Consider the following 18,041-nt stretch of genomic DNA (forward strand, 5'->3'; position numbering starts at 1 on the left):
AGGTGCTTGGCACCAGCAATAAAGTGTTCACGCTGCAAGAGTGATACAAGTGTCTGTTAAGATCCAAATGTTAAAACCATCTGATTACTCAGACAGTGCTGATGTGTGCTGAGAGAAACATGCTCTTATGTTGGGACTTGCTTGTTTGGTGCAGACCATCAGCGAAATGTGCCCTCCCTGCAATAAACTGACCCACAGTTTACTTGGAAGTAGACAGAGGCTGCAGATTTTTGTTGGACCACAGTTCATTCGGTTCACACCAGTCAAAATGAACCAAACCAAAGGAAAAGTTTGGTCCACACCAAACAAAGTATACTCAAAGGGACCCTAACGTTCTTTCTGTTGAGTAATGGGTCACACACAGACCTGACCTGGGCCATTCGCTTCAAGAATTCACCCTCATGATTTAAGATATGACTAAAAAAGAAATATTACCCAGTCTTCATTTAGTTATTATTGATTCCTGCGTTTTTGTTAACACACTTATTAATTTACTTTAAATGTTTGTTACATAACTGTGTTTTTCTGTATTTAGGTTTGGGTTTGGGGTGATGTCCCTGTATCTTCCTTAAATTAGGGGTGGGCAATATGGGAACAGTGTAATATCAGAATAGTGAAGGACATTTTGTTGATGCACACATCACGATAATTAGTTTTTCTGAGAATTGATAAGTTGAAACAGGCAAGTGAGGAACCAGCAGTGCCACATTTAAAGGATGCTATTAAATTGATAGTGGTTTTCATTCAGTGTTTCACATACTGCACTAAACTAGGGCCCAGCGTTTTGGTGAAAATATCTAATTACAATTTTTACAATTTTTCTGACAAATATTGTGATTGTGATTTTAAATGTGAGTGATTGTTTTCTGTCAATTTAGATCCAGGCCATTTTTCACCATGATCAGCACTTTCTTTTTTTCACAAGTGAGGCGTGAATGATGAAAAGGATGTGCCCGATGGCCAGTTCAGGGTTATTTGGTTAAATTTCCCCATTAAAACTAGATTATGATGAAAATTACAGCTCTTTCAAATGGAAAATTGTCCACTTTCAAATGGCAGTTTCAGTCTAAAAGTAATGAATCGCTCAGCCCCACACTATATCCAGCTACACAGGACTTACGTGGCTCTCTTTGTACCCGGGCATGTACTTGGTCAGTGCTCTCTAATTACTGATATTCATGACTTACTCAGAAAAGCATATTGCCATGCTAATGATCATGTTACCCACCCTTCACTTCTATTACATCTGAATTACACTTGTTTGTTAACATGATTGCAACTTTAACAGTGGAACAACTAAGAAAAAGAAAGCTACATTGAGTAGGTTGTTTTGCCAGATTGAAAGCCAGAACACTTTTACTGTTTCTCTGAGAGCCTCGTGCTGTAGATGGTGGACAAGGAAGAGGAAGCAGCGTGTGCTCACAAGCTAAACTCTCCACGTCTTTCACTGTGACCCATGAACTATTCAGAGAATGTGGAAACCTAGTTGAGGTTCAGGCATAGCACATGGTAGATGTTACAGGGCAGTTGCTTTGCTTACAAGGAGGTCCCATAACCACCCACTCTCCTGCCCTCCACAAGGCTTATACAGGCTCCCGTTTTAGCTATAGGCTGCTGAGTGTCTAGGGTGAAGATTTCCGGTGAATTCCTCTGCTTTCTTTTCTCCTTCTCCTTAGCAGTCTGCGGCTTGGCATTCTTCAAACATGTTTCATGTGTGGGAGCCGGCCTGGCACAATCTCATCCTTCCACAAAAATGAAAAGAATGAAAGCAGTGAGAAAAGAAGAGGGTCTGCTGACCGCAAGAGAACTACTAAAAGTACTGAATGAGCTTCAAGTAGCTGATGTGAGTTGGTTGTACAATGACAGTATTATAATCAGATCATTTGTCAACAGCTGGCACGCACGTAGGTTGAAGGCTTTCCTTTTTTGGCTCTAGATTCACTCTGCTTCTCCTGACTTCTGACAAAGCCATTCAGAAAACTCTTAGATACCCTCGCCGGTGTGATGAATTATGCATACAGTTCCGGGTTTCTTGCCTGAGGGCTACATGTCTTCCCTCCTGACCATTAACTCTCCCTCTGCAGCCTCACACTCTAAACCTTGCCTCCAAGGGAGGGACACATAGTTTTGGTTGGCTGGCACAGCTGTCCTTCATGTCGGCTGCAACTTGTGTGGCCAGTTCAGTGCGGATACCCATAGTGTGCGAGAGGAAGTGTTGTAGAAAGTGCTTGCTTCAGCTGTAAAAGTTCACAAAGATGTGAAGAAAGTGGAATGGTATTCTATTAGTCATGACAATTGGTTTGTTTATGCTGTGTCAGTTGTGCTAAAGGTATGCTGCCAGATTCAGGTGTACTTACTTTTACTCTCTAAGGCAAGGGCCATCAAAAAGATTTGCCCTTGCTTCAAATTTCCCCAGAGTAAACATTCTTTTGGCTCACTCTAATGGCTCAGACCTCACTCTAATGTAGTCAGTCATGTAACAATTACTGATGAGCTGTAAAGTGGCGCACAACATGCAACAAGTTAACTAGGTAAGCTTATCTGTCTGAATACATCTTAAGAGGAAAATCAGTGCAGAGAATCAATGTTTCAATGAAAATTGAAGAAGAAATGTTCCTTATAGGAACATTTGATCTCCTAGTCAGAGTCAAAAGCCATTCATTTATTTAATTTCCTGTCAAAATGGCCGTTAAGTATTATGTTATTCATTTTTTCAGATATATTGAGGTGATTAAGACGGTCCACTTGCTAAAGGAAGGGGAACGTCGAAGTAAAATAAGTGTAAAAACAGAAGTTTCTGAAACTGGAGTGTGAAAACTGATTAAAAGCTACAGAGAAAATGGAACCCCTGTCAACCACCTATAAGACCTGGTAGACACCAAAACTGCCCCATCAGATAAACAGCACTTAAAGCTTTCATCCCTGAGAGAGAGGAGAAAATCGAGCTGCTTCAGATCTGAAAACATCCACAGGTGTTTCTGTCCATCCTTCCACTCAGCGCTATGGGTCTGAAAGGATGCGTAGCTGTTCAAGAAGAACCTCACTGAGAAAAGGAGACGGACACATCAAACATGAAGCTAAACAATGGACTGACCACCCCAGAGTCCAGACCTCAACACTACTGAATGTGTTTGGGATTTTGTGGATTGTGAGAAGCAGGAAATGCAACCAACTTCTTAGACTGGACTTTGGAGGTGTGGAAAATGTCCCTGCTGATTTCTTTGGGAAACTGATAGCTGTAATAAAGGTAAAGCGTGGACAGACTACATAGTGAAAAATGTGATATTATATTTACTGGCTGTTTTGACCGGAAAAACGTGTGGTCTTTGACTTTTGCCTGGTACTGAACCTTTGTCAGTGGTATAATGTTCCCAGAATACTCTTTATGATTCACACCGCGTCATTCAGTCTTTGTAGAAAGTTCTGATAGCAGGACAGATTATCTCGGAGTTGCCTGGCAGTGAATGCACTACGAGTGGAACAAGCAGATCTGTGTTTGTATATTTATCTGAAAACCTGCATAGCGCTGATCAGATTCAGATATGAGGTCAGCGCATCATCCAGCAGTAATGAGGGAGAATCAGACTCCAGCAGTGGGCTGGTCTGTGTCAGGAGGGTGCCTCAGTTTGTTCTTTAGTTAAATGTCAGCCTCTGGAGCCCTGAGGAGAAAGAATAGAGGAAATAGATGGAGCGGAGGAGGAGAAGGAGAAGGAGGAGCGGAGATGGGACTGTAAGGGGGAGACGAGTGTAAAGGATGGCAGAGATGATATAACCCTAGAGAGAAAGGAAAAAAAGAGTGATGACATAACCCAGGAGAGAAGGAAAGAGAGGATGGAGAGAAAATGAGATAGACCTTGAGAAGGGAGGGGTTGTGGTGTGCAAGCCCACACTTGCACAGAATGTTTTTTTTATCCTGTGGGTGTCACTCGGAGCAAGAGAGAGGAAGGGAGAGAAATGGACAAGCATGTGAGTGATACAGTGGGTATTGATGTAAAGCAGATGTTGCTGCAGATAGGTGTGCCTGTGATTGCCTGGCTGATGCTCAAGCCATGCTCCGGGTGAATGGGGTCCTGGCACAGTGTGCTTGAACCACCGGTGGTTCCAAAATACACTTTGTCATATTCTTTACTTGATAACTTTCGTATTTCATAAGCCTCATTCAAAAGGTGGGTGTTCTATGAGGCTGTAACTGTCTTCTTTCCAGTCAAATAGATGATGTCACTTACAATAAAAGAAGCTGAACTCGCTTTTTTTTTTAAATCTACTGAAAGTCGACCCATTTTTCCACAAATCTGGGCTGTAAACTATAAAGATTTTTTGCTTTCAGCAGAAAATTGTAAACATATAGCAATATGTATGTTAATAAAACATTTTCTGTTAGAGGAGTTTTTAAATAAAATAAAAAAAATGACAAAAATGTACATTTATTTCATGCAGTAGAATGGCTTACGATTTGGGCATGTAAATTCAGATGGAATATATACACCAGCATAAGAGGTTAAGCTCAGAGAGGCTTCCATACTGAGCAGGACTGAGACAAGCACTTTCACTAGAGATGGCACTAAGCTGACTTCAGACATCGGTATAGGCAAGATACCAGCAGAAAATACTGGATCAGATTATGGAGGGAAAAAGAAGTGAATGAAAGCAGGTCATGTGGATAACTCAGGGGTTTCAAACCACTAAAATTGACCATATTAAAATGGCAAAAATTAGGCACTGAATACTTGCACAATTTAAAAAAAAATAAATAAATAAAAATGAAAAAAAATTAAATATATATAATAAAAGACCTTGTGTTTGTCACATGGATAATAAGGGCTATAGGCACACATAGTCTGTTAACATTAGAACAAGTATTATTGTCTGAAGGGAATTCCAGCTATTTTAATTCAGTTGATTAGATGTGAACAAAGTCATTCCAAGTGGGTTGATGTGAAAAGGATCATTGTAGAGAAGCTTAACAACAACTTAAAGTGGTAGTGAATCAGGAGTCCCAAAGTTGATATTTTGGATGTTTTTCTTTGAATGTAAAGGAATAAAGTGCTCTTATTGACAAAACTCATCAAAAATAACACATTGAGCCAAAATTCCATAAGAAATGCTTAGACATTTTGACCCCATGACTTGGTGCTGATGCAAGCCTTATTTGTTCAGAACCTGTGAAATATGGAAACGGCTGTTTTGAGGCTCATGAACAATTAGTTTGAAGCGAAATGTGTGGAATATCAAGGGATTCTGTGTTTTTATGGTTAAAGTGCTCTTAAAATTACATCCTATCAGGTCAATTTGAGCCCCTTCAAACAAAGTGCTTCAAATGAGTAGTGTTAAATCTTAATTTGGATTAATGTTTAATGATTAATGTCAGGTGATGCTGAGTATCGACACTGGAAATGAGGTATGTTGCTATTTCTGATTCTAACACTCACTATTCCCATGTCTGACCAGGCCTGTAGTGATTTCACGACAGTGACAACACACTCAGTGAGCTCCAGTCACATCACAGTGCCTGTTATCCTTCCACAGTGCACTACCGGTCAGCCATCCAGCTGTACAGAGTATACAGCAGCCTCTGAGTGCGCTCCATTCATCCATAGGACACGCTGTCAGATGATGGTCCAGGATGAAGGGAGGCATTTGGATTGTTTGAGTTTGTCTTATGCAAGTAGACGGCTTAAAATCAGGAAATCTGAGCTAGAAAGCTGGAACTTTTTTCTTTTTGCTCAATTTTTTTTCTATTACAAACACTTTGCTTGCTCTCTGATCTCCCCCTTCGGGCCCTTGCATGCCCCCAACCCCCTTTCTCTCTCTCTTTCTGCCTCACTCTTATCAGTCCTTTCATACTGCCATTTCCTCTTTGTGCTGCCATGTTTCTTCCTGTTATCTGGGGATATGGCACTGTGGCAGTCTCTCAGTGTGATCTTTGATTAAGCACGACTGTGTGTGCTGTGTCTCGTAAGCCCTGTTCGGGTTGGATTTGGAAGGCAGGAAGATGGCTGTTTATTTATTTAAAAGGACATGTGTCCTCAGTGCTAGCTCATTCATCTGAACCTCAATCAAATTACCCCGGGAGGTGCGAGGTTTTTGGCTGTGATTTCTAGAGATGGTCCGATCAGTATTTTGGGGCTGATGCTGATGGGTAGGAGCGGTGTTTGCCCAAATATGAATAGCAGCTCTGACAAAGCTATTTTTTTCCAGCACAATGTGATGTCTGCCTGGAAAGTCCAACAAAATGGCAGGACAGAATTTCATTTTTCAGATGGCCTCTGATTTTGGTGAAAAACAGCATAGAATTGCAATTTTCTCAGCAGAGGAGGGAGAAAAACAGAAGTGTCCGATCCAGACAGAAATAAAATCACGGGGAAGCACTTGAAAAAGAGGAAATTACCTCAGGACCCCATGCAAATTTAGTGCTGTCCAAATGGGCCTATAGAGAAAATAGACAGCATCATTGGGCGTCATGAAACTGTGATGCTGAGTCTAACATCAGCAATCCTGCAGTCACTGATTTACATATTGCCAGTGGAAATACTTAAAAGGCCCATATTATGGAAAAGCAAATTGTCCTCACTTTTGATTTATTTATTTATTTTAATAAAAGTAGTTATTCACTCTCCAGTCCATGCTCTCTCTCTCCCTCTCTCTTTTTTTTTTTTTTTTTTCCCCTTGTCATTTTGCATATCAGCCATATGGCCATTCTTGACCAGATGAGTGGTTCTTGGCGATGTTATGTGATGGAAAGGACCAGACTCTGTGCTGATAGGTAAACATCTGGCTTGTGAGGCTTCAAGAGGTGGTCTTGAATATGCAGGAATATGTTGAGGGTCACGCAAACACAGCAAAATGGCAAAGATGCAGAAATCGACAAAGACAAAAGAAAAATATAAATAATGTTTTTAACTCCCTGTGGCATGTGCCCGTCCCCCGGGCCCCGACCTTTTCTGCCTGGCAGAAGGTGACAAATGTATGAAATAGTTTGGTGACAGTTGAAGTTACTCATTGTCATAAGTGGAAGTGATGGTGCAGTACATCACTCCTCAGGATCACATTATCAGATTTAAAACTTTATATATATAGTTCTGTTATATAGTCTTATGTGGGACTCCTATCCTGACTATCCTGACATGCCCCCAGATCCTCCGATCAGACTGTCTTTAGCTTCATGACTCATAATATGTTTCATAACCTAAACAGAAGAGCGCTCTGCTTGACCTCGTTCTGTTCCTCTCTCAGCCTGACTGCTCAGTTCAGCTCCACTGGAGCCCATAGACCTACACATACACATGATCTCTGTGATGCACACAGTGATGGATCTGCACCTGTTGCTGTCCCAGAGAGGGAGCACAATGGCTAGTGTTTGCCCAAGCTGGACAGAGATGGCTTTTTTAGAGGATGTTTAGAAGGTGTGGATGGAGAAATTTGCTGTGAAAGTAATTTATTCCTGGAACTCATTGAGTGACTTGTGGAAAGTGATGGAAAATGTAGGCTATATGGAGGGAAATGAGAGAGAATGATTTAGTAATCTTTCTTATATGGCAGGCTGTTCTCTCACTTTGCACGCAGCACCTTCTCGCACACTCACACACACAGTTTGAGATGTGCATGAATAATGCATATTCCTGTCTCCATGGTGCCATTAAGGAACCACAGAGAGCAGCAGTCAATATTTACAGGGTAATACCTGTCTCTCATTGTCTCTGTTTGTCTGTCTTTATATAGATATACAGTTTTTATGTATACTTTTATATGTGCGCCTGAGAAAAGTGTATTTAAAAAGCGAGCTATCTGGGCAGTCAGTGTTAAATTGAATGAAATACAACTAATATATTAATACAATAATGTATTAATTCAAATCCAATTTTTCTAACTTGGTGGTTGAAATTTGTGTATTTAAGTGCTTCTGATCTGTCGTTAATGTGAACAAGCGTGTCCTGAAATGACACGCATGTGCATATCCTTTTTGGGAAATCGTGTGAATGAACCACGTTCATGAAACACAAACTAACCAGCAGAATAAGCCTTTCTCACCAAGATAATTTGCTCTTGGCTGTTAATTAATAGAGCAAGATGAAGTCGAAAGAGTCAAATTCTTTGGTAGTGTTTACTAGCACTGACATCAGGTTTGATCAAGTGTTGGCACCCCAAATTTTAAGAAGGGAAAATGAATCCTTTCACCAAAAATCAAGCCACCTTGGGAGCCGCAACATCATATGTCCATTTTACCACCTTGGCTGTAAGTATGCCTCGGTATGTGCTGATGTACTAGTACAGGCTAAATATGTAATATAAATGAAAATGCAGCCTTACATTGCTCTGCTTTAAGCTTCCGCTCAGCTATAGCCGCTTTTCTTGAATCTCCAGCAGGAAACTTTTCCTCAAAAGCCTCTCAACATTCGACTTTTTACAAGGCTGAAGTCGCTTCTCAGCCGCCCCCTTCTTGTTTGAATTCTCCCCTCCCACCTTAAACGCCTCCAAGCTGTAACTGTCACACCATTTATGATGGAACGGGAAAATTCGAACGTGAAACTGGTTTTTCAGCTTCACAACTTTTGTATTTGACATTTTCTCACTGCAGATTAAATGTATGAGAAAACCAGCTTGAATACTTCTAAATGCAAATAAGTCCATTTGACTCTGAATTATCAATGTTCGTCTTAAATCTTTCTCTTTTCCTTTTCGATACTAGCTAGGCGAGACTGTTGTCTGCATTGCTTTGGTGACCAGCAGTCTGCGCGCCAACCTTCTGGGTTAAAGGGTGAATTAGAAGTTCTACATTAACTCCAGCGTTTAAGACCGTTTAGTTTCAAAACTATGCTAGAATGATCAGCAGAGCTTTATTTTACTGGAAAGGAGAATTATTTTACTTATACTTCATAATCTAGTTCTGTTGTGCAGCTGCATCAGGGCACCAAAACAGCCGCATGTTGCTGACCCCTGGGTTAGACCCTGCTGTCATGTTTGTGCTGAGTTATGGTGCATCTGCAGTGGGGGAAAAACACATGAATTTCTATCTGACTCTTCTTATTAAGGTCGCTTGGCAACAAAATGGATATGCAACCGATCTAGGATAATATATTAAAAAGGCTCAGATCTGATTTGAAAACATCTGATTTTTGTGATCACACAGCTCTGGAAACACCACATTAAGGTGCGAAAATCACATATGGTGCATTTCATCCTAGTAATGTGAACATGGCCTCTGACTACCCCCCTGAATGTAGTTTGAGTGATTCAGTCATTGTCCAGTCACAAAGCTTCCTGTGTGTTTACAATAGGGTGGAATGATTTGGGAAAATATCTCATTCGAAGTTTTTATGACCAGTATTGCAATTGCGATGGAAATGTGATTTCTGTTCAGTAAGCGATTAAGCCTTTTTCTCTCAAGTAGATGTTCTGATCTTAATTTCAGACTGCCAGTTCAACAAGCTCTACGTTAGAAGGTTAAATTTTTCCCCTTTCAGCCAGACAATTAAAATTGTGGCTCTTGCGATTTGAAAATCGCTGTTTCAAATTGTGATTTCAACATAAAAATGATTAATCTTTCAGGCCTAGTTTATACCTGGCATTTCATATGAAATCTGAACACAATCCATTCACTATTAACTCATGCAAGATGTAAACAGCCTCCATATGAGCCCAAGCCGTATTATATTGACTAAAATTGAAGGCTAAGGTCCACCAGGACAAAAGTGCTGGGTTTACGTGTTGGTGGATGTCCCTTCACAAGACCGAGAGAGTGGATGGCAACCCTAAGTGCTCCATCCTCCTGCTTGTGATGTTTCCGTTGTCAAGAGAAAGCAAGCGTGAGAGAGAGGGGGGCATATTTGCATGAGTCTGTCTCATGACTCACCAGTCCTCATGTCTATGCATCAATGAGCATAGCATGTCATAGGACATGTTGTCTTCGGCTCTTGTTTATCTCAATCTGTTAGTCTTTCCTGCTGTTACACAAAATGACAGCAGGCCTTCTGTTTCCTCTCAGGCTAGCCATTGGGTCCTCACAGTGCTGATGATTGTGAATCACCAGTAGTAACCTTTTCATTCATTTATCGTTTCTGCGCGTGCCTTGTCTCTCCATGCTGCCACTTTGTTTCCTTCTCTGTCCTCATTTAGTAAATCCTGACCTCTTTAAAGAGATGGTTTGGCCTGAGAAAATGCTTGCGACAATTTGCCATTTATAGCCACCAAATAGCATTGTGCAAACCGAGCACCTTAACCATAACTTGTCTGGACACAATGGACAAAAGTACAGGCATGTTGATAACATCTTGTACAGGGAACAGATTCCAGCATGTCGAGTTTAACATATTGAGGAAAAAACAGCATAAAATATGAAATGGGCCATAATAAACATTTTGTTTTATTTATCCCATCAATATCTTATATTCAGGAAACAAAAAAATCGTGTTTATTACCACATCACATTATGATAGATGCAAAGGTAAGTGAACATCTTAGGTGCATAGTCCTCTTGTAGTACTACATGCAAAAAAAGTGTGTATGTGTGTGTGTGTGTATATATATATATATATATATATATATATATATATATATATATATATATATATGTGTGTGTGTGTGTGTGTGTGTGTGTGTGTGTGTGTGTGTGTGTGTGTGTGTGTGTGTGTGTGTGTGTGTGTGTGTATATATATATATATATATATATATATATATATATATATATATATATATATACGCATATTAAACTGTACATATTATTATACACAATACAATAATTGTGCATTAAATAAAAAGTGTATTCTCTGTAGAGGATGTGTTAACTTAGCAAATCAACAAAACTAGGTGCACTGTCTTGAATATGACCATGACTTATTAGCTTGGCTGAAAGAGAGACCATGTGGAAGAGAGGAAGTGGTGGAACAGAGGACAGAGATGACCAGAAGGCTGGATGGTGCTTATCACTTGTTTGGGTCCATTATATAGAGGTAGACCTGATGTCACTGTGGTGAGGTTCGGTGGGGCATAAGCTCATTACTCTCAGTTCCTCTGCATCTACAGGTCTGTTCTGAGACTGCAGTCATAGCTTACGATCAAACTCCATTAGAAGATGATTATCATCTTACTGAGTACTTTTTTAGGAGATGGCAAAGTGAATTGGCTACAGATTTGTTCCTCTGCCTTTTCTGAGTTATCTCTGGCCACTGGGACTGATTCCCTAAGGTGGGAATAGCTACTCGAGGCCTCCGTGGAGCAGGGCCAGGGGGCTATCTCAGCTCCACAGAATCCTCAGATGGAAAATTCCCATTCCCATAATATAGATTGACATTAGTCCAAGCTTTACTTTCTCAATTAAAGCTATTGTGAAATTGACAGAATGAATGGATGTTCAGAATAGCAGGTTATATATTTGGCATGTCTTGTCTAAGGTGACAAACACTAAATCTGTGTAATATTTTGTTTATTGACTTGTTTGGCATCCAGAGAAGGTCTCTCACATATATATATATATATATATATATATATATATATATATATATATATATATATATATATATATATATATATATATAATGTATGTATGTGTATATATGTTTGTGTGTGTATATATGTTTATATGTGTGTGTGTGTGTGTGTATATGTATATATGTATGTATATATGTATGTATATATATATATATATATATATATATATATATATATATGTATATATATATATATAAAATACACTATATTGCCAAAAGTTTTCACTCACCCATCCAAATCATTGAATTCAAGTGTTCCAATCACTTCCATGGCCACAGGTGTATTAAACCGAGCCCCTAGGCCTGCAGACTGCTTCTACAGACATTAGTGAAAGAATGGGTCGCTCTCAGGAGCTCAGTGAATTCCAGCGTGGTGCCGTGATCGGACGCCACCTGTGCAGCAAGTCCAGTCGTGAAATTTCCTAACTACTAAATATTCCACAGTCAACTGTCAGTGGGATTATAACAAAGTGGAAGCGATTGAGAACGACAGCAACTCAGTCACAAAGTGGTCGGCCATGTAAAATGACAGAGCGGGGTCAACGGATGCTGAGGCGCGTAGTGCGTAGAGGTCCAACTTTCTGCAGAGTCAAACACTACAGACCTCCAAACTTCATGTTGCCTTTAGATTAGCTCAAGAACAGCATAGAGAGCTTCATGGAATGGGTTTCCATGGCAGAGCAGCTGCATCCAGGCTTGACTGGCCTGCACAGTCCTGACCTCAACCCGATAGAACACCTTTGGAATGAATTAGAGCGGAGACTGCGAGCCAGGCCTTCTCGTCCAACATCAGTGTCTGACCTCACAAAAGCACTTCTGGAAGAACGGTCAACAATTCCCATAAACACACTCCTAACCCTTGTGGAAAGCCTTCCCAGAAGAGTTGAAGCTGTTATAGCTGCAAAGGGTGGGCCAACATCATATTAAACCCTATGGATTAAGAATGGGATCTCACTCAAGTTCATATGCATGTGTATATATACACATACATACACACACACACACACACACTATATATATATATATATATATACATATATATATACATATGTGTGTGTGTGTATGTATGTATGTATGTATGTATATATATATATATGACATCACAGCCTGAATGGCTGCTTTATTTTGGTTTTGGAAATTGCTTATCTCTTTCCAGTCAAGCATATGAAAATGCTTTGTTGGAAACGTCTCCTTCCCCAGCCCTTCTGGCCTGCCCACACCTGCACAGACTTGAGCAGTCAGTGCACATGTGTAGCCCCTCCCTCTTACGTTGTCTGCCGTTGCCTAGCAATGCTGTCGCTGTGGCATGTCTAGAATAGAGTCCACAGTGAAGCCTGAATGTCACACGGTTTGAACCCACAGGGGCTCAGATAATTTTCTAGTGCTTTGTTTTCTACAGACAGAAAGCTTAGTCATCGAGTACATTATTATCAATGCAAAAGTCAGGATACAGTCCTTGTACTTCTGCTGAGCTAATGCCGTTTTTTACAATACTAATAGCTGCAGTAATGTTGGATTGGCTGGAGTTTCACCTCATTTGTGTACATAGATGGTGGCACATAGACAGGGGGTCAGCCTAATCCTCATAGGCAGATGGAGACGTGTGCAGTCATGAGGTGCTCTGTAGCAGAGCACGTAATAATCTCAGAAGGGGACTAACTCTTGTCAGTCCAGAAACTGAGTCAGCTGGCAAAGATTTCCTCCTTCCTTTTGACTGATTATAAAGAGGTAGAAATTCACAGAAATTGCAAAAATAATGACGAGACCTAGCCAGTATTTACAAAAAATAAGTATTTGTGACGTTGTAATGGCAGGCAATAAGGGTCTAAAAATTAGGATAGCAATTCAGATGCAGTTGCATCGATATTGGTATCTTCATTAAATTATGCATTTCTTAAACTGTTTTTTAAAACTAAAAACAATTGTAAAAGCCTTTTGTCTGTGTTGTCATTTGTTTCTAAACATAATTCTGAATGCCAAAGTAATTGTATTGAATTGTGGTGAAATTTGAGATTTCATAATGCCTCTAATCATTTCCTGATGAATCCAAATTTACACCCCTGGCAAATGCTGTTTTCTGTATGGAACAGTTTATTTACGCACACTTTTTCCTCTCTGTTTGCAGCACTTCCAAATGACCATCCAGGCTCTGCAGGATGAGCTGCGCATCCAGCGTGACCTGAACCAGCTGTTCCAGCAGGACTGCAGCGTTCGGCCAGGCGAGCCTTTCTCCGCCGAGCTCACAGAGGAGAACTTCCAGAGGCTTCATGCTGAGCACGAGCGGCAGGCCAAGGAGCTCTTTCTCCTGAGAAAGACTCTAGAGGAGATGGAGCTGCGCATAGACACGCAGAAGCAGACGCTCAGCGCCCGTGACGAGTCCATCAAGAAGCTCCTGGAGATGCTGCAGAGCAAAGGGTTGTCGGCCAAAGCCAGCGAGGAGGACCACGAGCGCACACGCCGCCTGGCTGAGGCAGAGATGCACATCCACCACCTGGAGAGCCTGCTGGAGCAGAGGGACAAGGAAACCTCTGCACTGAGGGAGGTAAAACACAGACTAGTGCACTCATTTACCTCTAATAACCTTTAACTCCGTGAATGCTAGATAGCTTCTAAGCGTTGGCCCTCTCATCAGGAAATTGTGAATTCAATCCTTAGTGATGCTACAGCCGTCCGAGGCCTTGAGTCCAAGAGAGCACAGTTGGCCTCGCTCTCTGGATGGGTAGGATGGCCCCATCTCTCTCCCATCACTCAGCGCAATGCTAGTCAGTGCTAGTGTCTGTATGTAGAGGTAACCGATCTGGTGGTTGGTGTTTTCCTCCGAGCGCGTCCAGCTGGCCAATGACGTTGCACAAGCAGCAGAGTTTGAAAAGATGTGGTGGCTTCACAGGTCTCGGAGGAAGCCTGTACTAGCCTTCGCTCTCTTAGCACTGGTAGTATCGTGTGATTGGGGTACTATCTAGTGGGCGGAATTGGATACGACAAAACTGGTGAGAAAAAAGGGGGCAGGGGATTGAGTTGTGTGGCTTGACAGCTATGTAAAGTGATTTAAGTTGCATGTAACCAGAGGCATTATAAAGCCCCCCCCGCCCCCCCTATCTAACTATTTAATACAATAGTTAGATTGTATTAACTAACTAATAAGAATAAACGGTAGCACAAGCAGTGGTTTAAACTGCTGTTGCTGTTAGCTGGCTCGTTAAAGCAAATGGTTACAGACACGTTAACATTGAGAAACTGATTAACGTCATTTTGATTGGCTGTTGTTGAGACTGCTGTAATTGTTATGGTAGAGTTTCAAACGAGTTGCAGAATGCCTTATTTTATGCAGTACAAGTGTAATTTATTATTTTTTTTTTTAGGTTTCAAGCAACCAAAGTTGCATGAGAGTTTCACTGTGTAAAGCCAGCTTTGAGCCAAACCGAGCTGTGTTGACCAATGATATCAGCCAATATTAACAGACTGAAAGTAGTGGCTTTTTTGTTCACTGTTTTTAAGCTCTCAATCTTCTGATAATGGGGTGAAACATAACTTGGAAACTATAATTTCAATGGAATATTGTACGGTTTTGTTCCCTGACTAAAGAGATGTAGGCTGCCACCACAGTGACAATAGGGGTGTTGCCCCAGTGAGAGATTCTTAGCTTTTATTTCTTAGAGTGTAAAATATAAGTACAATTATTTTTTTTCCCCCCCTTAAAGGTGGTATCAGTATTTGGCACAACATGTTTATATCTATCCTTCTTAGGATGTAAGGAGTTAAACAGCCATCATTGCTGCTATAATCAAAGCCTGGCTGGACCTAATGCACTATGGTACCATGGTACTTCATGCTTTAAGTAATTAACCCTGATGTTTTCTTCTGCTTCATGTAATTCTCATGCGCACTTTGGTTAAATTTGAAAGCCTCTACTACTATTTTAATGTCTGTGTTTGACCCTTGAGTTTTCCCATCTACTAGGGTCAGGGGAGAAGCACTGAAGTCCCAGACTTATGACACAAGACCAAGCAGACACTCAGACTTATGAACATGAACAGAGAGAGACAGATTGAAGCCATTGAACATTAGTTGCTATAGAAACAGGAGAGATGGAAGAGGACAGTGATGAAAGGAGACGGATGTTGCTGAGTGCAGAAATTGTTAATTTAGTTAGAGACCGATTTGTCACATTTAGTCTTGCAAATTCCCACCGAGCTCAGACGATTCCAGCTGCTTGAAGTTTATTCACAGTCCACATGCGTTGTAGCTTGAATTCTTGAAGATCTTTTGCACATTATCTAATGAAATGGGTCTCTTGGGTCAGTGAAGTAAAGATTTGTCTGGAAGAAAACACACGGACGTCCTCCCTTCTACATATTTGTGTCTTTCTCTACTTGTTTTGTTTTCACTGTACACAGAGGCTTGTCAGGGTGGAGCTCCAGCTGTTGCTCATTCATCCCAGTAACAGCTTCCCCAAACTTAACACTGTCCACACTGCTCATATAAACTGAAACTAGCAGCTTCCGTTCAGAGCTCACATTCACACATATCGGGTCTAATTTCTTGCTCTTTGTATTACAGACAAGCCTTCTAGTGACCTTGCTTAAATATACTAGCTCTATGAGAGCGCTGACACCTAGTGCCAAAAAGTGCAACTACACTATTGTACAAAAAAAACCCATGAAACCTCATGTTGATTTGTTAAATTCAGTCGCAATCAGTAGCATACTTGATGTAACATAAAAATAGTAATACTTCATTTATTATTATTATTATTATTATTATTATTATTATTATTATTATTATTATGAGCCACAACAGATATTGGATGATGGCTACAGTTCATTGAGGAGAGGGACGAGAATTCTAAGACAAAATCACTGCATATTCTATTAATTTAGGCTGGCTTTACACTGTGAAACTTTCATGCAACTAGTTGCAAGTTGCCTGTAACATCATTTCTGTGCAAGATATTCACTAATCTAAGCAATCAATCATTTGAAAGTGTGCCATTCGGTATGATATCTTATTGCTGTTTTGATTGGCTGTTTCATGAGACTTGTTTCACCAAGTTCAGACATTTGTAACTATTGCAGCTGAGTTTCAAGTGAGTTGCAGGATGCTTTACATTATGCATCTCAAGTGCAGTCTAGTTTCATGTCAAGTTGCAAAAATTGCATGAAACTTTTACTCTGTAAACCAGCCACATTGTTATTTACTGCAGTATTAGTATTTTCTGAGTAAATAAATACTTACCGCTCACATAAATAGCTTTTAAATCAAAGTTGTCTAAATATTTTGCAAAGTACTGTAGTCCTCTCCATTGTTGTTTCAGATTTTTTGAACATTTTTTCTTTATTTAAAATCATATATAGAGAAAAAATGTCATGTATAACTGCAATTTATAATGGCTTTGTTCTAATAATTTTATCAAATTCTGACTTTTTATTTTTTTTTATTTTTAAACCAATTACACAAGGTGCACCCACCAATCAGGAAATCTAGAGGCATACTCAAGTCGACAGAGCGTGTATTACCCATAATCATTATGCTCTCTCCATACATGTCTCAGGGGTCAGATAGCAGATGTCAGATTTAATCTTTCACGAATGCATAAAACTACTTGTTCTACCACACACTTGCTTTGTTTTTGTATTATCATCAAATTTGTGTTCTTTAATTGCCTCAGGTAATGCAGGCTGCCTCGATTTCTTTGTATGTGGTAGAAGTTGCATTAGCTGCCTTTGTGGGATGCTGAGTACATTATTCTGGTCATAAGAGACTCAGTGAAGCACAAACACTCAACACTAAAAGAAAGCTTGAGAGTAGACTGGCAGGCTGTTCTGAACCATATGATGTCACCGAGTCATTTAAAAAGCAGGGAATAAAAGAAGAGACTGCTCAGAACTTGGCGAAGCCACAGGAGAACGCTAGCTTGGCTGAGCTGGAATGATGTGGGATGGTAGCGTGGACCTGCGGCTGCTGGGGGCCGCTGCTAGAGGGAGGCATCATATTCCCATGGCTACAACTCCTCATGACCCTCGTCTCATGCTTCCTCCTCAGGAGATCCACCGACGCTATGAGGGAGCACCGGAATCTGCCAAAACCAAAGCCCTGCAGACAGTCATTGAGATGAAGGCAAGTGTTTGTTTATACGTGATAGTGAGTGGTTTTACCAGGTCCCCCAAAATAATCAAGTTCAGTCATGCAGACGCTTCTCCTTTAATGCTAAAGATGCACAATATTGGCATAAAATGCAGTGAAGCTGCTGGATATGATGATGATGATGATGAAATGAAAAGCACTAAATTATTATTAAGATAATGTCTGTTACTGATTGTGCTGCAAGAATTTGTTTTTGCTGTGTAAACAGAGATCTAACTAGCCTCTTCTAGAAGCACATAGCAATTACAAAAGCAGCAGTCAGTATTGTGCAAAGTAATACAACCCCATTTCCTAAAAAGTTGGGATGCTGTGCAGAATGTAAATTAAAATAGAATGCGATGATATGCTAATCATGTAAACCCTATTGTTAAAGGACAATGGTACAAAGACAACAAATCAAATGTTGAAACTGAGAAA

The 18,041-nt window shown here is 40.4% G+C and overlaps 2 protein-coding genes across 19 annotated transcripts in view; both read left to right on the top strand.

Annotated features, from left to right (window-relative positions):
* cax1 (cation/H+ exchanger protein 1) overlaps positions 1-18,041 on the top strand; it is a 1,125,587-nt gene that overhangs the window by 524,713 nt on the left and 582,833 nt on the right. The gene's annotated exons all lie outside the window — the stretch shown is intronic.
* The window catches only part of erc1b (ELKS/RAB6-interacting/CAST family member 1b), a 340,281-nt gene that overhangs the window by 57,878 nt on the left and 264,362 nt on the right, over positions 1-18,041 (top strand). For all 18 annotated transcript variants that reach the window (XM_037539543.1, XM_017723129.2, XM_017723132.2 and 15 more), the window contains exons 3-4: positions 13,609-14,025; positions 17,523-17,597. In XM_037539543.1, coding sequence (XP_037395440.1) covers positions 13,609-14,025; positions 17,523-17,597 — 492 coding nt within the window. The remainder of the gene's footprint in view (positions 1-13,608; positions 14,026-17,522; positions 17,598-18,041) is intronic.

Source organism: Pygocentrus nattereri, chromosome 1 (genome assembly GCF_015220715.1).
Source record: "Pygocentrus nattereri isolate fPygNat1 chromosome 1, fPygNat1.pri, whole genome shotgun sequence".
Classification (NCBI taxonomy): Eukaryota; Metazoa; Chordata; class Actinopteri; order Characiformes; family Serrasalmidae; genus Pygocentrus; species Pygocentrus nattereri.